The sequence below is a fragment of the Telmatherina bonti genome (assembly GCF_933228915.1).
Source record: "Telmatherina bonti genome assembly, chromosome: 15".
Taxonomy (NCBI): domain Eukaryota; kingdom Metazoa; phylum Chordata; class Actinopteri; order Atheriniformes; family Telmatherinidae; genus Telmatherina; species Telmatherina bonti.
This window is the reverse complement of record NC_136613.1, coordinates 23490573-23516282: the sequence shown is the minus strand read 5'-3', so window position 1 is coordinate 23516282 and position 25710 is coordinate 23490573. Positions and strand designations below refer to the sequence as shown.

General features: G+C 40.6%; 1 protein-coding gene across 1 annotated transcript in view; it reads right to left on the bottom strand.

Annotated features, from left to right (window-relative positions):
* erbb4b (erb-b2 receptor tyrosine kinase 4b) overlaps window positions 1-25710 on the bottom strand; it is a gene marked incomplete at both ends in the record, with an annotated part of 341095 nt that overhangs the window by 31672 nt on the left and 283713 nt on the right. The window contains one exon of the mRNA XM_079254462.1: window positions 20336-20521. Coding sequence (XP_079110588.1) covers window positions 20336-20521 — 186 coding nt within the window. The remainder of the gene's footprint in view (window positions 1-20335; window positions 20522-25710) is intronic.

The following is a 25710-nucleotide window of genomic DNA, read 5'->3' as shown; positions in this document are numbered from 1 at the left end:
TGGCTTGTTTGGGTGTTGTTTTGATTGACAGTGTGGCAAACCATGAGTCAGTATGGGCAGAATGCTCATCCCATATCAATCTGTCCTGATTGGCTCTTTTTTCTGCAGGTTTGGGTTTGTGATTTTGCTTTCAAAGGTAATTTGAGATGACCAGGTTACCTTATGCCGGCCATTTGTGGGTTCTCCTAATAAAAGCAACTGTTTTTAGGTGGAAAAATAAAGAAATTAAAAAAGCAAGGAATGCTCATTCTAATTGCATTCCATTACATTGTTCTGTTCACATCCCACCTGCTCATTTTCCAGTTTTTGTCTGCTGTAGGTCATGATGCTGACAGACTGTGCAAGGTAAACCAGATGTACTCTTCCCTTCTGTCTAGCCATGTCCTCCATATCTACCTGGAAACATCCCAAGGTGTTCCCAGACCAGATGGGATATCTAATCTTACAACGTTTTCTGCCCTCCCCTTCTATTCCCTGTTGCACGTTTCAAAATTGCTTGTGGGGGGAGGGCTCTCTGAAGGCATTCCAGTCAGATGCCAGCAAACTTAAACCAATGCCATTTACCATGAAGGACCAGTAGCTCCATGTCACCTAAGCATATTTTATTCTTACCTTCACTACCAAAAGGTTACAACTAGTACCTTGGAGATTGAAAGCAATTTGATTGGAGAAAAAAAGAGCCTCTACTTCAGAATTATTGTTCATATTTATTTTAATCACAGCAGTCCAGAATATGTCCAAACCCTTGCAAATGCTGCTGCAAATGCTGCTGTACGAGTCCACTGCTATATGTTTCACTTGTGGAAATGACTTTTCCTGAACCAGTTCAGGGCAATGTAACATATTCCTATGCCATGGTCATGAATAACAACTGTGTTTTAAATAATAGAAAATGCACTTTTAAATAATAGAAGTCAGCCACAAAGAGCAAAAGACTGCACATTTTCATTACAACACCCTGGCAGGATACCCTAATCACTCCACTGCAGAGATAAGAAACGACTATACATGGTTCTAGGCTTAAAACATGAGTTTTGTTACAGATGGTAATTCTCCATTCCATTCCAAATAATGTCATGACACACTCACCACATTTGAATATTACATCTGTTTAAAATGCAGACCTCTGAGAGGTAAGATTGGCAACGGCTTTGGGGTTTTTACACTCTGTTTTCTGTACACACCTTCCTCTGCATTCTGCAACCATACATTGTAGATTCATCAGCTGGGCTGCAGATGCAACGCTACAAATCTGGAGAAAATCCGGTCTAGCAATATTGACGCTTGCATTTTTACAAAGGTCACAACATGAACCAGAAAGGATGAAAATGACTGAATCCTGCTTGTTGTCTTTGTCATACATCTTCACAGAAACTCAGAAATAACGGCACTTGCTAAGGAAACTTGAACAGATGAAATCCCAATGCATTATTGAATAAATAAAAACTATAATCCTAACTTGAATCATTAAACACTTGCGTACTCTGAGACAACAAGAATAGTTTTTATTCTGAAATGTAACCAAACGGTTTTAGTGCCAAGTAGAAAAAAGGGAAATGAAACCTAGAGTGACAACAAGTCTCCTGTAGTCTGTGATGCTTCTACCTGTTCCCCATCCTCCTACAAACAAGCATAAAATATCTCAATGTTCTACAGGACATTTCAGAAGGGCTTTTTTTAATTGTCTGATTGTATGTGGTTGGTGGTAAAGAAATGTCCCCTGTGGAGCAGTAAAGAATCGAATCTCATCTCATCTCGTCTTGTTTTAAATACTTAGTGAGAAGCAAGAACTTTTTTTTTCTTTTACAAGAAATGAGTTTGTTTTCATCTAGTTATTTATACTCTACGAGAAGCTTTGTCCTTGATAGGGCAGGGATTACTGTGAGGTGAATGTGCTTGTTTGTGTAATAAACAACTGACCGGCTGTTTAACCTTCACAAGAAACCTCCGTAGCAGGGCGGCTCGTGTGCTGGTAGTAATGTCCGTGACTTTATGCAACATGTGTTGCATTTGTTTTCCTACTTTCTCACCACCTCCATCCGTTGTTCATGAAAAGCTTCAGTGGAAATGGGAACACAGGAAACAAGACAAGGGGGAACTGAACAGGGAAAACTACAAACCTCGTCTGTTACTTTTCTTGAGTTACGCTTTTCTGCTTTAACCGCACATGTCCTGAACATCCTGTAAGAACTTGGGGCCATGCGAAAAAAAAAAAAAAAAAAAAAAAATTCTCGTGGCTGTGAGAACAAGAACAAGTTCTTTCTGAGAATGTATCAAATGTAAATTATTTTTATTATTTTACTTGGTTATAGTAATAATTCCTCTGAATGCTCATAGCAAAAAGAATGGATGTTAGTACTGAAAGGCCTGAATATTTCTTGTTAAAATATGAAGAAAAACGGTCTACAAAACATAGTAAAATTATAAATGATTTTCCTTGGTTTGAAAAATAATACTGTTGAATATTGATTAGAAGATCTTGATGGCATTTGATGCCATTGTCAGCTTAGCTTCCGAAATTTTACGACGCAAAAGTAAATTATGTACACTTCTATTAAATCATCTTTAGCCAATGGGACTGCTGGTGAATCATCATAAATATATCAAGGGATATAATATCAACATTTCTAATACTGTTAGGACACGGATCAGATGTCTGGACACATTTTCACATTGGATTTAATGGAAAAGTGAGTCCAAAATTTTGACTGGTACTGTATATTTCGTATTGATTACCCAAAAATATGAAAACATGTTAATAAAAAATAATTTGTGTTTCAACATAATAATAATAATAATAATAATAATAATAATAATAATAATAATAATAATAATAATAATAATAATAATAATAATAATAATTTATTTTTGTATGTATATATGTGAATATTCGGGTACATTTGTATGTATATGTTTATATCTGCAAAGAAATGTTATCGTTGTGCTAATAAAAAATGAATATAGAATTAGAAAAAAATACTACTAATAAAGACATCCATTTGATCCAATCTGTAAAACAAACATGAATAAAACTACATTTGTAATGGTGTACATATTTACCATGGCGGTATTCTAGTGGCTAACGCTGAGTGATACTTGCTCATGCAGTCATGAACGATCCTAACAAATATGCTTCAGAATTAATTAGTACAAACATGAAAGAGAGGAAGTCCGTAAAAAGCCAGAGATGCAGTGAAAAGCAGGAAGATAAGCGGACACTTGTTGACATTTCTGAGGGTTGCTATAATCAAAGGCATGCCTGTGATCTGCTCCTCATGCTGTCTTAATAAGCTGTCTCATAGCAGAGATGCTATTCGCTTGTGATGATTCCAATCAAACATGAATGCTGTTTGAATGTTTCCTGAAAGGGACAGTATCCAAACAGTCGGGGAATTGAGAAGCCTTGTTGAAATTGGATGTCAATATTATGGGCAACTATTATTATTATTAGGTTTATTAGCAAATGAACAGCTTGTTGCTTTTTCACTATTAGCTCAATTCTTCACATTTGGATACCTATATATTATTAAAGATGTTGGCTTTAGTAAGTAGGTAGGTCATGAAGGGAGCAATAATGTTATTTCCGGGATCTTTCTGTTATGTCAGACAGACAACAATCACAGTTTAACAGGTTCAAAAGTCAAACTGATCTTGGCAGCCTCCTGAACCCTGCATCACCTCCAGTGTCCTCATTAGTGGGAGTTTCTTGGAAGCCTATTTGAATAAAAGTCTTGCTAAATTAATCAAATGTAAATGTAATGTAAATTATGTCATAGTTCCCATGGCTGCAATGCCTTGTGGCACCGTCAGAAAGGAGGGCACTCGGAAATTCCAATCGAAATGAGGAGGAGATCAAAAGTATCAAATGAGACTGATGTTCTTGTTTTTTTTATTTTTGTTTTTTTTTGAGAAAGTTAAAAACCAGAACGGTAAGTAATAACTCCAACACTGTCTCACAAATACATCACATTGCCAATGTTACTGTAATAGCATACATTATTGAATCCACAGGCTGTTTCAAAATAATTGCTTTAAATATAAATGAAGAAGCAACAACTTCAGAAGCTGAACACACTGCGCTTCTAAAATCTTCAAGTTCAATGGAAAATGTTTTTAACAGAATTTACCAGTATGTTATGTAAAGGCACCACAGAGGCACATTTCAGGCCTGGCATGAGCCGAAACACATGAACACAGAAGTAAAAGCAAAACCTACTGATTGAAAGAGGAGAGATAAAGCTTTTTTTTTTTTTGTTTTGTAGTACAAAATCCACTCAATGTGAACAAATGTGAAACTTTTGTTATACAAAACAAAAATTAATCTCATCTTATGACAGTAACGTTGCATCAGTAAAGTTTTATTGTCTGTAACGGTGACAGCATTGCAGCAGTGGTGAAAGCAATTTGTTTGATTGCCTGTTACTGAAAACAGTAAATCTGTTAGTAATGTCATTTATTTCAACAGTTTTAACAGTTACTCCCATCACTGTTCATAAGTAGTTGTTTTCTTTTTGTTAATGCCAGAACCATGTTGATCGTGTCTCAGTTTACTTATTTCTTATAAACAGTTGTGTTTGTTGTGTTTCCTATAAACAGTATTTGTTGATCCTGTCACTGATGCATCTACAGTTTGTTAAAGAAATTCTATTCCATACATTGTCCCAATTAAATAAACAAACAAACAGAAAAGGACAATAAATAAAAAGGATTGTCAACCATTTTCAGTGTTAATACAAAGCACCAACAATCAGCGAGGGTGAAGATTATGTAAGATATCTATGTGCAAAGGGACAATGCAATCTAATTTTTGGTACGACAATCAAGTAAAACATCTGCAAAAACAAATGAACAAAGACATAAATAAAAACAAGTGTTCATAGAAAACAATGGTATATATTTCTTTAGCTTCAATGTTCAAAGTGGGAGAAAAATAAAAAATACAGTACTGACAGTGTAATGAATCAAAGTAGACAGAAAAATAGGCGAATAGAGACTGAGCAAAGTGGGAATAGGAGTGAACTGGGTTTTCATCAGAACCCTAGGGATGTGTGTAATGAGTTGTAGAAAGGCATGTTTGCCTAGCCGGGTTTACACAAAGAAATGACCCTCTGATACACACAGTGGGGCTCTTTTACCACATTCATGCATGTTCACAAAAAACTGACTCGGAGGGAGCCTAGAGTCATCATGCCGATGAGGACTTGGTACTCAACCAAATTACCTGATCAACATCATCTTTCCCTCTGTGATGAGTGAAGTGCAGGCTTGTGTGAGAGCAGTGTGTTTGGACTTTTACACAAAACTGATACCTCGTCCACGGATGCATCACTTACAGAGGCCAAAGCTATTCAAAGTAGCCTCTGGTCTCAGATGTGGGCATGATGCTATATCTTCTGAACCTTTCCCTTATTCTCTGACCTGCTTTCCTGTCACACAACTATCTATTTAAAACCCAAAAGCCTAAAACTGCCACCAACACAAAGTAAATTGTTTATTGTGCAAAACTATATTGGAAAATAAGTGAAAGTCTGCAAATGACAAATATTTTTCAACAGCAAAATTCTGCTTGGGAATGTTTAAATTGTGAGAACTGATGAAGGATTGAATAGTGAAATACTCTCCCAATGTGCTTTTTTTTAAATAAAGAATTTTGGAAAATTATATATTTGAATAGGAAAAGTCTAAAAATGTTTTGTTTACAAAAGCTGCTGTAAAATCAGGCATTTTAATTTCCAGCAATTAAAAAAAAAAGTACAAAAAAAACCTAAATCCCTGAGGGACTGTTAAGTACTAAGGAATGTATACACAATAAGAGTGAATCATACACAAATATATGGTCAATACAAACACTTCTGCTTGTTTCAATTATACGTCTGCAACAACATGAACAGCGTGTTCTGAAAAGAATATGCTGTCTTGTAATTTTGAATTTCATGATTTCATTGTATCTTGCAAGAACATTTGGGAAATTATTTCGTTAGCACTTAGTATTATACATTTTAAAAATATAGTACACATCTCCAAGCTGTAAGAGCAGTCTCACCTTAACAAAGGGCTGCTTACAGGACCTTGGTGTAGCTGTATTTGCATATCTGTACATCTGGAAACTCCTTGTAGAACTTTGAAAAGAATTTTAAACACAATTTTTGATTTCCTGGCCATGATTTTCTGGCCACGAGACAGCCTGGAAAGAATGTTTTGGGGTTTTTTTTTTTTGTTGTTGTGTAAAGACTTCTTTTAATGTTTTGGTATTCCATAAGTCTGCACATTGGTGCTGTGGTTGGTGCTATCTACTCATGGCAAGAAGTTCCTGGTTTGAGCCTCAGCTGGACTCTATGGTGCTATTTTCCTTGGAACATGTAAGTATAGACAATGAACTTTCAAATTTCTTTCCATCTTTCACTTTTTAAACCGAAATCTCCATGTTGGTTGTCAACGGGAAAAGTAGTCTTTTTAATGCTATTGTGTTGGGTGGGATGTGTCCATGGATAAGTATTTCTTTTTGACTGGATACGATTTTAGATGTTTCAATCACAATTCCTGTTTTCATAGGTTTCCAGATAGCAGATCTTAAATGGATGGAAGAGTTGAAACATACTTTGGAGGAAGTCAGTGGCGCAGTTGTGCTCTTCACAGGGTGGTGAAAGGCCATGAAGTCAAAACAGTATTTCATATGCTTCACAAACTGCTATTTCTGCTCCACCATGGATTTCAAAGTTGCTCTTCCTTACTTACTGAAAACAGTAATAGTATGCACCACCTTATTAGCAAAATGAGTCTCTCAATGCCACCATGGATGACTGGCTTATAATTTGCCCTGTTGATAGAATTGCCACTAAAATAGTAAACAACTACTTGTTTCCATCTTGTGTTTCCTGCCAACACAAAAGCACATGGATTTGTTTTTGCTCCTGTATGTCCAGGCAATGTCACATCCCATGTTCCTCAGTGCAGCTCCATGTTTGATGTAATTGCCACTCTCTCCTTCTCTACATGACTGTATAATAAATTGTATTGCAGATTAACGTTTTTATCTAATAGTATTTGGTTGAAAGCATTGCTGTTTACAATGATTATTCGTAAATATTCCGAGAAAGTTACAAGGAGCACAGCTGTCTTGTGCCTCCCAACAGAGCCCATTCAAACAAACTCAAAACACTGAACTATTTAGAGCTTTTGATGGCAACATGTACCACATGACCCTGTGTCAGCCAGTTCAATGAGTGTCGTAATGTATTCTACTAAACGGCCCTGGCTCCAGTGACACATTTCCACCACATACTCAAAGCAGTTTAAATGTGTTGTGCAATTCAACAATCAGAGTGCTGCTGTTAGGATGCCTTGTCTTGTGTCGTCTCATCTTCATGCCGCTTATCCGGGGTCGGGTCGCGGGGGCAGCAGCCTAAGCAGGGAAGCTCAGACTTCCCTCTCCCCAGCCACATTTGCCAACTCTGCGGGGGGAATCCCGAGGTGTTCCCAGGCCAGCCGATAGATATAATCCTTCCAGCATGTCCTGGGTCTTCCCTGGGGTCTCCTGCTAGAGGGACGTGCCTGGAACACCTCCCCAGGGAGGCGTCCAGGAGGCATCCTGACCAGATGCCCGAGCCACCTCAACTGGTTCCTCTCGATGCGGAGGAGCAGCGGCTCTATTCTAAGCCCCTCCCAGATGATCAAGCTCCTCACCCTATCTCTAAGGGAGAGCCTGGCCACCCTGCGGAGGAAACTTATTTCAGCCGCCTGTATATGATATCTCATTCTTTCGGTCACGACCCACAGCTCATGACCATAGGTGAGGGTAGGAACGTAGATCGACTGGTAAATCGAGAGCTTTGCCTTCTGGCTCAGCTCCTTCTTCACCACGACAGACCAGCGCATTACTGCAGATGCTGCACCGATCCATCTGTCAATCTCACACTCTATCCTTCCCTCACTCGTGAACAAGACCCCAAGATATTTAAACTCCTCCACTTGAGGCCAGACCTCACTCCCGACCCGGAGAGGGCAAACCACCCTATTCTGGCTGAGGACCATGGTCTCAGATTTGGAGGTGCTGATTCCCATCCCAGCCGCTTCACACTTGGCAGCGAATCGCTCAAGTGAGAGCTGGAGATCACGACCAGATGAAGCCAAGAGGACCACGTCATCTGCAAAAAGCAGGGAGCCAATCCTGAGGCCACCAAGCCGGATCCCCTCAACACCTCGGTTGCGCCAAGAAATTCTGTCCATGTAAGTTATGAACAGAATCGGTGATAAAGGGCAGCCTTGGCGGAGTCCAACCCTCACCGGAAACGAATCCGACTTACTACCAGCAATGCGGACCAAGCTCTGACACCTGTCGTACAGGGACCGGACAACTCGCACAAGGGGGTCTGGTACCCCACACTAGCGGAGTACCCCTCACAGGAGCCCCCGGGGGACATGGTTGAACGCCTTCTCCAGGTCCACGAAGCACATGTAGACGGGTTGGGCAAACTCCCATGCCCCCTCCAGGACTCCAAAGAGGGTATGTCCGACGATACGACTACAAAATCGATCATCAAACTGTGGCCCAGGGAATCCTGATGCCAGGTGTACATATGGACACTCTTATGTTGGAACATGGTGTTCGTTATGGACAATCCAAGACGAGCACAGAGGTCCAATAATAAAACACCATTTTGGTTCAGAGGGGGAGGACCATGCCTCCCAATCATTCCTCTCCAGGTCTCACTGTCATTGCCCACGTGAGCATTGAAGTCCCCCAGCAGAACTATGGAGTTCCCAGAAGGCGCACCCTCCAGCACTCCCTCCAAGGACTCCAGAAAGGGTGGGTACTCTAAACTGCTGCTCGGCGCATAAGCACAGACAACAGTCAGGACCTGTCCCCCCACCCGAAGGCGGAGGGAAACTACCCTTTCATCCATTGGAGTAAACCTCAACGTGCAGGCACCAAGCTGGGGGCTGATGAGAATGCCAACACCTGCCCGGCGCCTGTCCCCATGAGCAACTCCAGAGTGGAAGAAAGTCCAGCCCCTCTCGAGGGTACAGGTTCCAGAACCCAAGCCATGCGTCGAGGTGAGTCCAACTATATCTAGCCGGAACCACTCAACCTCGCACACAAACTCAGGCTCCTTCCCCACCAGAGAGGTGACATTCCACGCTGCTTCTGCACCTGGGGATCGGACCGCCAGGGTCCCTGCCCCTTGCTGCCGCCCAGCTCACACTGCACCTGACCCCTACGGCTGTTAGGATGCATCATCCCTAAACACACCTCACAGATGATGGGACACCAAGTTCTCCTTTAGAGGCTGAATGTTTAGTGTTGATACAAAATATTCAATAGGGAGACTCTTATGTACAGCAGGTGGTATTTGATATTACTTCCATCTTTTATTGGCTTTTGAAGAATGACCAAAATAGAAGTAATGTGGCATTTTATTGTTCTAGTTAAGACATTGGCAAGTTCTCTACCATCTAATTCATTTTGGTTGAAATACGTTCAATGGTTGTTTTTCCTAGCTATGGACATAAGTTATCTCTGTGTCTTTAAAAATGAAAGTGTATTCGAAATATTCATCATATGATGGAAACGACACTGGCTTTGTGACATGCTGCTAAAAACTCTGACTGTCAAACCAACCAGTGAGGGACTTTGCAACAAGCTGTGTTCACACAAAAAGCCAACAGATGACATTATTTGCTTAGTCATGAAATGGGTTTCAGTTAAAACAATCTCAGTTTAGCAGAACTGAGTTGCAGAGAAGTCTGAGAAGTCTGAGACATGCTATTTTTAACAATGAAATCAGAATTGTGGGATCAGAGGTGCTGATGGCTTTATACAACAGTGTGCCAGTTTAAAACTAAAAAGAAACCATATCACTGGATAATATACATGAGAGGAAGCATGTAAAAGCACAATGAAAGTGTTCCCTTAAAACTGACACCTGAGAGACAGATTTTACCAGCAAAAACATTAGAGTTGTATTTACTGCAACACAAAGTTTTCTGTTTGATGACAGGATGTTGTCACGACCGGCACAGAGAGCCGTGACAACAATGAGGGAAGACCACGCTGTAAATACACACAGATGTATTTATTTAAAGAAATAACGCAAAGTATGTGAATGCAGCGTGTAAACGTGGACAATCAGTGGTGTCAAGTGGTTGCAAGTCAGTGTCTGATCAAACCAAGCTGTGGGCTGAGCGAGGGCAGAGCAAAACAGCTCACAGTCTTATATAGGCAGGTGCGCTACAGCCAGATGCTCTGATCACTGGAACCGCCCATAGCACACCTACCTACGAACAAAAGAAAAACAGTTAAGCCGGGCCGTCACACTTCCCCCCAAAAACATAATACCTGGCCACAAAAGGTAAAGTCCTTCACCACTTGGAGCAGGAACATTTGAAACACAGGAAGATATAACCTCAATGCTGTGGTGTCAACAACCTCCCCATCAGAACACAGCAACTCCGGTACCTGAGAAGCTCAGAAATATCAGAGTGGGCTGAAAACAACAGCAAAAAAGATTACAAACAACGACAATGTCAAACGTTTGCGTTCAGGGCAAAGGGGCACGAGACAAAGCATCAGCCATTAGATTTTCTGTCCCCTTAATATGCCTAATATCCAGATTATAGGCTTGCAGAAACAGAGCCCACCTCATCAACCTCTGGTTGGGACATTTCAGGGACCTGAGAAAAGTCAAAGGATTGTGGTCTGTAAAAACCACCACAGGAGTTGTAGCACCCACGTACACCTCAAAATGTTGTAGTGCCCAAACCAAAGCTAAAGTTTCCTTTTCTATTACAGAATAGTTCTGTTGATATGCATTGAACTTCCTAGAAAAGAAGCACACAGGTCTTGCCAAACCTTGGTCATCCCTTTGAAGGAGAATTGCACCTGCCCCAACCAAGCTGGCATCTACCTGGAGCTCAAACGGTCGGTCAAAATGTGGCGCCAACAGCACTGGAGACGAACACAACAGAGACTTTATATTGTCAAAAGCCTGTTGGCAGGCTGCTGACCAAATAAACTTAGCCCTCATTTTCAACAGCTCAGACAACGGGAAAACCACTGTGGAGAAATTACGGCAAAACCCCCTGTAATACCCTACCAGCCCCAAAAACCTCTGAAGCTCCCATTTTGTAGTTGGTTGAGGAAAACCTGCAATAGCTTCCACCTTTGCAGCGACGGGTTTCACTTCACCCTGTCCAACCACCTGACCAAGATAAGTAACGGTGGCCCGGGCAAACTCGCACTTAGCCAGATTGACAGTGAGGTGTGCCTCTGACAGCCTCTCAAACAGTGCACGAATCCTCTGGAGATGGGAATGCCAAGTATCACTATAGACAACCAGGTCATCTAAATAGACAGCACAGCCATCCAAACCAGCCACCACTCTGTTCATTAGCCGCTGAAATGTTGCAGGGGCATTTCGCAGCCCGAATGGCATGACCCTATATGAAAAAAGTCCAGAGGGAGTAATGAAGGATGCTATTTCCTGTGCACGCTGGGACAAAGGAACCTGCCAATATCCTTTTAACAAGTCAAACTTGCTAACAAACCTGGCAGAGCCCACTTGGTCAACACAGTCATCGACTCGCGGCAACGGAAAAGAATCTGCCTTCGTTACTGCATTTATCCTCCTAAAGTCAGTGCAAAACCGTGGAGTGTTGTCAGGTTTTGGCACTAAAATACATGGAGATGCCCAACTTGACGACGAGGGACAAGCAATATCATTCTGGAGCATGTAGTCGACTTCACGCTCCAACAAAGTCCATTTTTGAGGAGACATACGGTAATATTGCTGTTTAATCGGTGATGCATCCCCAACATCAATGTCATGTTCTGCCCAGCTTGTACATGAAGGGACATCCCCAAACAAACCAGGATAACGGCGTATCAATGCCCCAAGTTCCTCCCGTTGCGGACCTGGGAGATGCGACAAAAGCATCTCCAGATTACCAAGTGCCGCAGAGTTCCTCAGGCGACCAACAAGTAATCCATCCTCAGGTTCAGGCACCCCGTCATCCTCGGTGTCTCGACAAATAGCAACAGCAGGACTAAATCCATTCGGGTGAAACCCAGTCTCACGTTGATAATAAGGCTTCAAAAAATTAATGTGACACAACTTCCTGGATTTTCTGCGCCCAGGAGTCTCAATCATGTAATTCAAGTCTGACACTTTTTCTGCCACCACAAAAGGACCTGTGTACCTCGCCTGAAAAGGGGAACCAACAACAGGCAGCAATGCCAGCACCTGATCACCTGGCTCAAACTCCCGATGCTCAGCTTTACGGTCATACAGGCGTTTCATTATATCCTGAGCCATGTCCAATCACTCTTGCTAAATTGCACGCCACAATCAGCCTTTGTTTAAACCCGTTCACATAATCCACCAAGTTCTTCGGAGGATCCCCCTGCACCCAGGTGTCTTTCAAAACACCTAAGGGACCTCGAACAGAATGCCCAAACACAAGGTCATTAGGACTGAAACCTGTGCTTTCCTGCACCACCCCCCTTGCAGCCAACAGTAGCCATGGCAGTCCTTCCTCCCAGTCACCGTCCAACTCAGTGCAATATGCACGCAGAAGAGACTTCAACGTCTGATGAAACCGCTCTAGGGCCCCCTGGCTTTGAGGGTGGTAGGCAGCCGACCTGCGGTGATCAACACGCAGCAGCTTCAACACCTGTGCGAACATGTGAGCAGAGAAATTAGTTCCTTGATCGGTCTGAATGATTTGAGGAATACCAAAGATAGAGATGAACTGGGTTAAAGCCTTAACCACGGACTTAGTGGTTATTGACCGCAAGGGATATGCGGCAGGATAACGCGTGCTGAGGCACATCACCGTTAGCAGATACTTACACCCAGACTTAGAGCTTGGCAACGGACCAACACAATCAACCATGAGGTGTTCAAAAGGGTTGCTTACAGCAGGGATAGGACGTAAAGGGGCAACATGTTCATTTTGGTTAGGTTTACCAGTCATCTGACACACGTGGCATGTTCTAATATATTCAGATATATCATGCTTCATGCGAGGCCAAAAATAGTGCCTAAGAATGCTGTGATGCGTCTTTCTTACACCAAAATGACCACTTTCATCATGCGCAGTTTTCATCACCAAAGGGCGAAATACCCTGGGGACCAGCAACTGAAAAACCGGGGTCCCCACAGCCTTGTCGCCTAAAGGAACCCACTTCCTAAACAACAGATTGTCACGCACAAAATAACCACATGCGGCACTTCTTATATCAGATGGTGACATTGCGCTGGCAAAGAAACCTTTTAACATCACATCATTGCTCTGCTCACGTCGCAAATCATCCCCAGACACAGATATGGGGAAATCGGACAAGTTTAAACTGGTCTCACACGCATCACCCTGGGAAGTTAAAGCAGACATCTTTGCAGCCCTGCTTGCTGCTCGGGTGACTGCACAAGCAGAAGAGCTAGTATCCTGATCCGATGGAAAAATGGAAACAACAGGTGCACAGGACGCCCAGCTGACAGACACATCAACGTCCGTCTTAGTCCCATCGCGCACTTCTGAAGATACATCAGTCCAGACGTGGCCACCCGCCAATCCGTTGCCCAGAATAAGATGTATGCCGTCCACAGGTAACCCGGGACGAACCCCGACAGAGACATTACCCCGAACAAGGTCACAATCTAAACAGACTTTGTGCACGGGAATAGGTAAAATTGTTAAACCCATGCCCCGACACAAAATGCGCTCCCCGGTATCAGAATCCGCATTCAACCGTAATACCGAGTCCAACAGATACGAATCAAACGCACCAGTATCCCTCAAGATCTTAATGGGAACTTTGGTGTCATTACCCACCAGCGACACAAATCCGTTCCTGATGAAGGGAGCATAAGCAGCAGACACATCAGAACCGCACACTGAGGGTTCCCCCATAATGGTGACACGCTCATCCGAAACAGACGCTGCTAGCGCAGCCGGCTTAACATTAGTCTGTTCGGTCTTACGTCTCGCTTTTAACACAGGACACTCACCTTTCCAGTGACCCATCCCATGACAATAATGACATTTGCTGCTCCGATTTACACCTGTTACAGTAGAATGTGGTGTACCGGGGAAAAATGTCTCCACTCTCGCGGGTCTGTCACAACTCGTTAAAACACGGCGCATAGGCGGAGACCCCCGCCTCCCAAACCTGGTCTTATGGATGAGCGTGAACTCATCTGCGGAAACCGCCGCATTTTCAACAGTGACGGGTTTATTCTCTTTAATATATGTAGCTACACGCTCGGGCAGAATGCTCTGAAACTGCTCCATCACAATTAAGTCGCATAAACTGTCAAAAGTGGTTACGTCAGATGCTGATAACCAGCGTTTGAAATGCGACGACAAATCACGCACAAACTCGACATAGGTTTGTCCAGCTTTCTTTTCCCACGTCCTAAAACGCTGTCGGTAGGCTTCAGGCACCAACTCATAAGCCTTCAACACAGCTGCCTTGATTTTGCCATAAACGATGCCGTCATCGGGTGACAATGCAGAATAAGCTTCCTGCGCCTTTCCTGTTAACACACACGGGAGCATTAAAGCACATTCTTCTGGCGACCACTTCCTAATTTCACTCACCCGCTCAAACAATACAAAAAAAGAATCGGGATCCTTCTCATTAAACACCGGCACCCATCGCAAGTTATCAGATGACAACGATCGCGACTGTGATTCCCGGTCATCCCCCGACCGTTCCTCCTTACGCAGGGTCAGGCGCAGCGCCTCAAACTCCAATTTATCTTTCTCCGCCTGCTGGCGCAAGCGCTCCACCTCCAACCGTCCCCTAAGTTCAGATTCCTTTGTAGCCCTGTCATGCTCCAACTGCAACAACAACAATTCTTTCTGTTGCTCAAAGGACAAACCCGTCGCTGGAACAGAGACCTTAAAAGGTTCCGAACCATACCCCCGGTCCCCCGAAGCAATTGGCAAAAGACCCAGACCCAACAATGTCGTCTGCAAAGCAGCCTTAATGTCCCCCTTCAAAGATTTATCAGGCAAATCAACCTCAAAATGTTCCGCCAACCGCAACAGCTGCTCCTTCCTCAATGCGTTCAAAGCGTCCTCAGATGGATCAGCAATAAACGCCTCCACATCCGCCATAACCAAAAACGATTTTACAACCGCACACCAAACACCCAAGAACAAGAACCACAGTAGCGAGGCGAGCGCGCCCCAAACACCGCACACCATATGGAGCAATCCCACTAAACTGCCTACCCCAGGCTCTACGTAAGCTCCCCCTAGTCTTCATGCAGCTCTGTGGGAGGTATTTACGCACTAAAGCCCGCTGGAGAGGGAACAGGCGACTAGCAAGCCAGCAACCCGCCCTACAACCACGGATGTGCCCCCAAGCAAACTCTTCACCCACGCGGCCACAACACTACCCCCCCAACCGCAACGAATCCAAAGGGAAACGCCGCTACACCTGTCAGGGACGCCCCACACAGCCCACCATCGACGCACTCGACTCAAATCACCAGATCAGACCTAAACCACACGCCAGCCAAAATCAAGCCCACCAAGCCCCCACACGGTAGCAATCAACCACAGCAGACACCACAACCGCAGACCAAAACATAATCAAAACACGCAAACCACAGACCTTCCCCCGCCGAACAAAACCGACAGAATCACGCCAACAAAAAGAACGCCACCACGCCAACAACAACAAACGGACGAGCCCCCAGTTTGTCACGACCGGCACAGAGAGCCGTGACAACAATGAGGGAAGACCACGCTGTAAATACACACAGATGTATTTATTTAAAGAAATAACGCAAAGTATGTGAATGCAGCGTGTAAACGTGGACAATCAGTGGTGTCAAGTGGTTGCAAGTCAGTGTCTGATCAAACCAAGCTGTGGGCTGAGCGAGGGCAGAGCAAAACAGCTCACAGCCTTATATAGGCAGGTGCGCTACAGCCAGATGCTCTGATCACTGGAACCGCCCATAGCACACCTACCTACGAACAAAAGAAAAACAGTTAAGCCGGGCCGTCACAATGTGAACCATTGTAATGTTGCACATGATAATCCAGCAAAGTGTTCCAGTCTGTACAAGGATATTAACCCTTTCATGCATGAATTAATAAAAATCAATGCAACATTTTTTACAAATGCGATGATACTTTTTTGTTTATTATTGATATTTAGATTTTATCATGATTCAAGCTTTGTTTTTATGTATGTCATAAAATATTTATAAAATAATATATAATCATAATTATATTATTTAAATCTTGTATAAGATATAGCTGTATCATTTTCTTTTCATATTTATTGCAAAGGCAAACTTGCATAATTACATTAAGTTAAATTATATCATATATTTATTTATTCTCCAGTGAGTGGACATGTATTGGATGACATCCACTAAAGTGGTTTATTACCAAAAAAATACCATCTTTATTCATGAAAATGCAAGAAAAAGGTTTGTAAACAAAAATAGGTGTACACTTTATGATCACTATGCCTGAAAAGGGTTCAAATCAACTTTGGAAAAAGAACCAGGTCAGAGCACAAATCATCATCAACTACAGTTACCTAGACAAAGGTAGATTTAGTGTTATTATGTTCATAAAAGCACTGAAATGTTAAAATATGTCATTGTTTTAAGCTGTTAAAAATTGTGTTGACACAATTTTTCTTGAAAATTAGTCTGCTATTATCAAATATGCAAAAGTCCAAACCAGTTTCTTAAAAATGTTCCATGTAAAAGATGTTAAAGTAATCTAGAACACATCCAGTGGGTAAATACTAAGTCCTTTTTTCAAAAACAAAGCTCATGAGCAGTGATTAAAGACTTAGTTGGAAGTATATCTACTGGATATATAGAAACTTTCATATATGTCATTATATGAGAAAACTGAAAAGGAGATGGGAGGAAATGTTTCGAGAAGAGTGATGGATTGAAGAATTTACCAGATTTGTGGGTATGGACGCTTTGATTGTCTTTACATGACATGACTGATTTACTCTAAATGACTGGACTTTAAATTCAGCTTGAATGATGATGACAGCATTAAATAAAAACTCCCAGTCTTGAGATTTTTTTTTGTTCATGACTAAATAATGTGCCCCAAATAAATTGGGGCACAGTGGTTGCCTGTTTTGTTGCATTATTGAAATACTCAGTCATTCAACATTGCAAATGCCCAACTAAATGGGTCGGTCATGATCTGAGACAATAAAAGTGTGTGAAACTGGATTTATCTGGCAGATACTGGGATCTATACCATGAAAAATAAGACTTAGGTGAGGGCTTCAAAACTGATGTGTCTGTCTGGCCCCATGGTCCCCAGATGCTGCAATGTTTACATAGTTAAAACAACACACATATCATCAGTAAAAATGAAATGCTTGATGATACAGTAAATAATAACCTATGCTAAGAAGTGAAAAGTTGAGTGTGAAATATTAAAGCAGATAAAATTATCAGGCAGCTTATTTATCTGTAAAGGAATGTCACAAAAAGGCCCTGAACTAATACTGAAAAGCTCAACATTGTGAAATTCCATTCGTATGGACGTAACACCTCTGTAAGAACAGCATTAAATGCTTTTCAGACATGTGATACTTTTCATTGATCTGGGAGCAAATTAATGTGTCAGTGTCATGTATGAGTTAGTCCCCTGGTGCTTTTTGTTACTTTTTTAGATGGAACTCTGATTAGGTAGGGCTTGCTAAGATATGTGTATTACTTTAACAGAGCACACTTTATATACTTCATTTTCATTTGCGAAGATTCATTTATTTCATTTTCCCCACATTATAAACACCACACATGCACCATGGCTCTTTCTGTCACTTTCACAGGCATGTCTGAACGGAACAATCTTTCACTGTATGTGAAAGACTAAATGAATTGCTTTAACAGGCAGGTGAAGTTATTGTTTTGTTTTGTATCCTTTGTGGATTAGATTAGTAGAAAGAAATGAAAATCAATAACTATTAAAGGCAAAAAGGACACAACTCAAGGTAAAGCATCAAGACTGAAACCAAGAAATATTTGAAGGTTATTTTTTAAGATATGTGGTCACTATGTTTTAAAATGGGTCATTAATGTAAAGAAGAACCAGTTTCAGTTAGATGGCAGCATAGTGGGGGACAGGTACCATACCGCCATGGGCTGGTATTAGAAATGAGCTAGTTGGACCTTTCACACTAAGGATTAACTTGATGTTCACATACATTTTTACCTTCAGAAACCCCACACACACTTTCACCCAAAGATGCGATATATTCTGGGCTTACTAAGAGCAAGTATTTGTTCCAAAATAAAAAATTATACCAAAAGGCAGAAAGCCTCATGATAGTGCTTCCGATGTGTGTCAGATAGGATATTTACAAACTAGACATAATGAGGCAGGAGTGATGAAGTATTTCATAGTTTAGTACTTTATAATATGGAAATAAAACCCCCCTCCCTAAAAAAGAAAAAAAAAGAAAAATCTGTAGCATCAGATTCTTGCATGTGCAGTAACACTGATGAATATGCTCATTAGTACAACTCTCATGGCAGATCGGACCATTAATAATCCATGACTGTGATGGTGGCCATGTCAGAGAGGAAGATCCACAGGGATATTGCCTTAGAGAGAAGCCCAGCCACTTGCAAGAGTCTTGAAAGTCACATGAGACCATGTTAGACTGGATGCATACATCCATGATTAAGATGATGAAGCAACATGTAGGAAAATGTTTCACGACAGAAGTTTCAAACAAGTCCTCGTGAGCAGCACATGAATTAATGTTGATGGTATTAGGCTAAGTATCCCAGTTCACCTTGTTGGTAATATTCCGATTTGTTCATTTAGAAGGACACTTAGAGTTTGTTTGCACATCAGCCAGTGTTAGCACCTTATTAACTGTTGCCCCTGGTAGCTATTTGTGTCTCCAGGAGCTCTCACCAATTATTGAAAACACTAAACAATGCATGTGCGAGACACACAGTAACAAATAATACATCATCATATCTACCCTTTATGAATTATACATCTCTGCATGTTGACAACTGTTCACAGTAGGCCTATATTTATTCATGTGCATACAGCAAATCCTCATTTTATTCTTTATTGTTTTATTTTTTAACATTTTAAAGTGTCCTTGAGGGCCTTAAAATGCACTTTAAAATAAAATATATTTTTATTGTTGTTATTACCAAGTAATATGCGTGTAGTTAAACTTTTACCATTAAATTATTTGCAAATACAGGTAGTTGAAATGGTCATACTGATTTCAAATCATTATATTATATTATATTATATTATATTATATTATATTATATTATATTATATTATATTATATTATCATACAATATAACATAAAATATTAATTTTTCAGACATGGGGGTGTTGTATCATGACAGACTGAAATTTAGTTGATGATTATATCTCCATTGGAAGATCACTAGAGACCTGTCTACTTTGGATTTAGCCAAAAATGGCAACAGAAGTATTTGTCTAAGATATTAAATCTGAGGCTGCATCTGCTACTCAGCCAGATTCATTCTACTTCTCTTGGTTTCTTGAACTCCTCCTTTTGCTTTGTGTGGATGACAAATTTATCACCCAATCATGAAATGTAGCACATTTAGATGTTATTTTGGTGACATCATGCATGCAGAAGTGTATCTTCTACTGTATATCTATTCCAATAGTAAGCTTGAGGGGAAAAAAATAAAATAAAAAACAAAAGTTTTTAAAGCTTGGAATTTCCTATGATGTGATATTAGGATTTCTTGCTGATTTAGAGAAATGTTTATTTTCATACTTGTTAGAATGCAAGTTTGTATTTGTTTTTTTTTTTTTAGTTTTTTTTTTTTTTTTACTATTACTAGATTTATTGGTCACTTGATATTATCAACACCCACATTATAGCTCATTTCAATGTCGTTGTAAACTCATGAGTTCCCTGTTCTGTATACTTCACACCACCACAGTCAAACAGGACTATTACTTATTTACCTGAGGTTTTCATAGAAGCTGACAATGTGGGCACACCACTCTCTGGTGTTGAATCCACTAGTGCACTAGTAAACTCTTTACCAAGTCTGTGTTAACTTGTAGTCATACATTGCAAATTAATATCTATTTATATTAGATACATTGTAGCTAGTCATTGGGACTGTAGTGGAAAAACGCATCAAATAGCAGTTTGGTAGTAAGCAGAACAACTCCTGTAGTCAATCAGCCAGTTAAATACTTATAAGATTTGCTCTTTTATTAAACAAAAACCATTAAGCACACCAATCATATCCATGAGTCACCAAAACAGCCTCTTTGACCATAAAAAAAAAAAAAAAAAAAATTTTCTTACCTTGGCAATTTGGACACACCAGTTGAGCAGGAGCTGTGAACCGATATTGTCTTTGTGCTCATGGACATAGTCGAGCAGGCAACCATGGGGCATCAGCTGAGTCACCAGCTGGATCGTAGGACTCAGGCAGACTCCCAGCAATCGGACCAGGTGTGGGTGCTCCATGCTAGCCATGATCAGAGCCTCCTGAGAGAAATGCATTCACACTCAGGCATGTGAAGGAAAACATGACTGTCACAACAATTCAAACTGAAAAGCTCACTCTTACTTCAGTGATAATAAAAGGTTTGAGCTATCACGTTTAACACTGAAAATAAAAAATGGAAATAAACATCAAAACTGAAAGTTTTAGAATTTTGGAGAAAGAAAAAAGAAGAGCGATAATGGAAAGATCAGTTCATGATTTTTACATTATGTGTCTGATTCAGTTTAAAAGTAAATGAATAATTCAAAATGTAAAATGTCATGATTGAAGGAAAATCATTTAAACTAAACATTTAAGTGAAAATAATAAGGCACCCTACTGAAACCAGGACTGTTGTGTTCTTCTGAAATGAAAATGGTTTCTCCAACAGCTTCCACTGTTTTTTTTTTTTGTTTTTTTTTCCTTACAGGTTACCTGGAACACACAGTTGTCCTATTTACCTCGATGTTGAGAAATGAAACTATATCCTGATATATGCACACAAGATCACTTTTCTATTCAGGTGAAGACACACCACACACACAAAAAAACAAAATAAAAAACATACAACCATTTTGCATTTGTAACAATTCGAAGCCTGACAAGTCCCAATTCGTAAAGAAAAATAAATTAAAAACAGCCCGGTGGAAATCCAGGGGCATAACTATATTGTGATATCTGTTTTGCAATCCGTGCTGCAGGTTCACTTTATTTGTAAAGGGCGATTCCACTCTTTCTTTTCTTTTTTTTTAAAGCAGGTCGTGATAAAACATTATAATGTCACGCGTGTTACCAGTCTTTACAAATAAACTTTTAAATGAGCTAATGAGAGGCTGTATGGTGGCTACGGTACTCTGCACTGTGGCCTCACAGCAAGAAGATCGCTGGTTCGATCCTCGGCTGGGGGGGGGGGCTCGAACGGTGGCCTATCTGTGTGGAGTTTGCATATTCTCCCCGCATATGTGTGGGTTCTCTCTGGTAATCTGGCTTCCTCCCACCAGATAAAAGCATGCGCGCTAGGTGAATTGGTTCATCTAAATCATCACGAGGAGTAAATGCGAATGCTTGTTTGTCTCTTTGTGTGGCCTTGTAATGGACTGGCAGCCTGTCCAGAATGTACCCCGCCTCTTGCTCGAAGACTGCTGGGATAGGCTCCAGCTCCCCCACAACCCTTGATTGGATTAGGCAGTTTGGATGAATGAATGAATGGGCAAAAGGGGATAAAGTACAGACAAAAAATTAGCTATATATATATATATATATATATATATATATATATATATATATACACCATAGTCAGTGAGAATTAAAATGACAACAGGCATATATTATTTTCATATATATGCACACTTAGCTCGGCGGGGTCAATTACTGTAATATCCCTCCACTACGGGTGTCACCATAGATATGAGTTAATTACTGATTCGAACCAGCTGGTTTTTTGTTTTTGTGACAGGCGAATGATTGAAACATGCTGTGGCATGGATTTTGAAGTGAATTTCAATATTTTCAGCCAAAATAAAACATTTGATGAATGGGAAGAGGAGGAATGGTGAGCATCCCTTCCTTATGGGGCGTCACCGTAGCAACACGTTAATCAACTGATTCAGATCAGCTGTCTTTTAACAGGTGAATAAGAGAAACAAGCTTCAGCTTGACAGCGGTTGTTTGGCATAAAGGTACACCGAGGCCACCATGAAATCATTCCTGCATTTTAGCGTATTTAGGAAGTGTTGTAGAAAAGAAAAGAAATACAAATTTGTTATGATGTGTTTACTCTGCTGCACATTGTGGTGTTCTAGACTCTGCATCCTGTAAAGAATCTGAATTGGAATATGATGTCTGGTGTAATGTCTGGTGTAATACAGGCCACATACAAAGGCTCTGGTTCATAGGCTGGGACAGAGGCTGATCAGGGTCACTAAAAGACAAAATGTTTAGAGAAGATGTAAACTATCTCCACTAACAATGAATAATAAATAAATCTGTCATAGAAATGAGGTTGTATCTAATAAAGTGTCATGTTTTTGCCACCCTGATCTCCTGGCGCTCATCATTGGTAACTCGATCCACCTGCTGGCTTCCTAATTGCCTCTGCTACCTCATTCAGTTCACCTGGTTTCCTTTTCTCTCACTGCCTACTTAAGCTCCCTCCAATCCCTCCTTTTCTGCCAGATAATAATCAGACCTATGTCTAGTTTTGTTCCAGTGTTCTACGGATTGATCCTCAGTTGCCGACCCTCTGCTTCATGCCCCTGGATTACCCTCCTTGCCTTGCCCTCGACGGATACCGCTACCTTTCGGATCTTCTGGTTACCGACCCTGCCTGTCTTTGGATCTCTGAGCCTTGTCGTTGCCTGGACGAGTATTTTGCCATCCTGTTTACCTCCCAGCTGTTGCCTGGTTTCTTCTGCAGACCACTCCCCCGGACTGATCTTCTGTTCATACTCCTCCACCAATAAACTGGTCATTTGTCCAGAACTCCCTGTGTGTGGCTGTATTAAGGATCCTCAGGGTAACTCATTACAATAAAGTGTTTATCCTGTCATAGTTAATGCATGTGTTTACAGTAAGTATAATCTTTATTCTGATGTGCAGATTATAGAGAATGTATTTTCAGCTAGATCTTCGTTTTAGTTATACATTCAGGCTAAAGGCCAAATATGAGCATTGAAAGATTACCATCACTTACTTTTTAGCAATTCACCCAGCAATGTGTGTGACTGTTTGGAGCAGGGTTATTTATATAACCGTTTTTTTTTTTGTTTGTTTTTTTTTTTTGTATTTGTAGTTTCTGACCAAAAAAGGAAGTCATCTTCACACCCTATTCGAGTGTGTGATGTTGTACAAAAGTAGTCTTCCTGTGAACGTCAAATGCTGAATACCCACACTGCCAGAGTTCATCATGTCTACAAGTGTAGGCTGAACTGCCAGAGATCACAGAACCCCCTATTCTGTTTAAGGCCCATGTGCTCTTGAAGTTAGCAGCAAGGTTCCAGTCCAGTCAGAAACGGGATTTTACTCAGAACCTGAACATCAAAGTGATTCACCACTCCAAGATGCTCGTTCTTGTCAAGATAAAAATGCAGGAAGTACAGGAGGTGTCATTGCTGTAACATATTTGTCCCTGTAAAATACCGGCAAGAACAGCTTCTCGGAAGCTACTTTTCTTTTCTCCATATGCCAATTCATCATAAGATGGATAACAGTACAGCTGAAAAACACAATCACAACAGAGACTTTCACAAATACAGTGCAGAATTTATAAGGCTCATATATAACAATGCTTACATAATGAGATGTGAATAAAATGTGGATTTCCTTTGAAAGAAGTCTCATCAGTAAATATGTATCTTACTGGAAGTTTTGTGGTTTTAATGTGGATTTTGTTCATGTTCTTTTGAGTCCTTATTAACTTTTAACTGTATCTGCTGGTTTGATCTTTTAACATGTAAAGAGAGAAGTAAACTGTGGGGGAATATCAGGGTATGCAGCCCCAAGTATCCTCACTGATCTGCACAAGGTGAGGTCAATGAGGGAAGTCCGAATGATCCGGTCAGATACAGACCCTCCCTCTACATGACCAGTTCAGGCTGCTTCCTTCTGGACCTGGATTCCTGTTGCTGAGGTGTAGGACTTTGCCAATTGTTTTTTTAATGACCTTCTGGGATATGATGTGTTGTTTTTGTTTCTTTTTTTCTTTCTTTTCTTTTTTATCATTTGCATGTTGTCCTACTGGCTGTAAAACTAATTGCCCCCCAGAGGTAATAAATAATCTTGAACTTGAATGTCTAATGATGGCAGAAAAGAAAATGGTCAATCAACCCAAAGTATGTGGCGAGACCAGATCATTCCTGCTTCATGTTTTTTGATTAAATGGGACTGTCTGCCTTTCAGCTATATTTTCTTTCGTTTGGTTCATATGTTATTTAAAAATATGAAACAATAAATATCAAGACCTGCGTTGTTAAAATATCTGAGCTTGGAACTTTAACTCTTGACTTGTTAACCTGTAGAGCATTTTTACTGGTTTATGAAGGATTTATTTGACAGAATTACTGTAAAACTTTGGCTTTTAACGGTATGATGTCATTAGGGAACCAAGACTAAGAATGTGAACAAAACATCCAAAGGGAAACACTAAAGAGGTAAGTAGATTGTGCCATAAATAAAAAAAAAAGCATTTGTTTCTGGACCAAAGAGGACTTTACCTTAGAAATGTTCATGCTGTTCCTTGTAAAGTTGAACTTAAAATAATGCACATATACTGTATCACCAAATAAATTGCAAAGAATATCATAACAGGTGTCTATGGCAAGAAAGCAGTTTTGTCATTTTACTGCTGTTGAGTCAGTTTCCTTTCTCTGTTGAGACCACAGTGTTGTGTGACATTCCTGAAACAGCAGGTCAATGGGCCCTGCAGCTAGAAGGTCACCCCTCAGAAATCTCAGTCTGCCTTAGTAAAAATGGATGAGTGTAGAAAAATTAATGCAACCCGCATCCGCTTCCCAACTATGTCTTATGTTCCCAGGTGCAGAAGTTCTGCCCTCAGCTGCTAAGTGGTCAATGGGAACATCTGCAGCAAAAAGAAAGCAATGGGCAGTATCCTTCAACATTACATTGCGCACAATTATATTAAAGAAATATAAAATGTTAATAATTTTAGAAAAACACCTTAATGCACACAAGTACTCACACACTTGCTGCTGAGCTTTAAAATATACAGCCTTGATATGGCTAAACTGTAGGTGAAATACAAGTATGTTTTGAGAAGCTGTACTAAAGATTTCCATGGACAGTTCTCATCCAACCTGACTTAAATTGAATATTTCCGCAAAGAATAATGGGGAAGCATCTGAAAAGCTATGGTAAATATGTAGGATTACTTTGAGATGGGATTGAAGCTGCCAAAAATACTATGTTAACTATGTTATAAGCTTTGGGTCTCTAAGTGGTATTTCTTTATTTCCAAGAAATTTACAGTTGTACAGTTATAGTTAAATATATGCATTGTTCCAGACAATAATAGAGCTTGAGTTTACATTGTTAATGTATATTAATTGATTAATTCATTCATTAAAATTTATAACAATTTCGCTTTTGAGTGCAAAGGGTTAGTTATAGTTAAACGTTATTCTTTTAAATTTTCAGTAATCAAAATGAATTAATTCTAAAAGATGCAAATAATTTG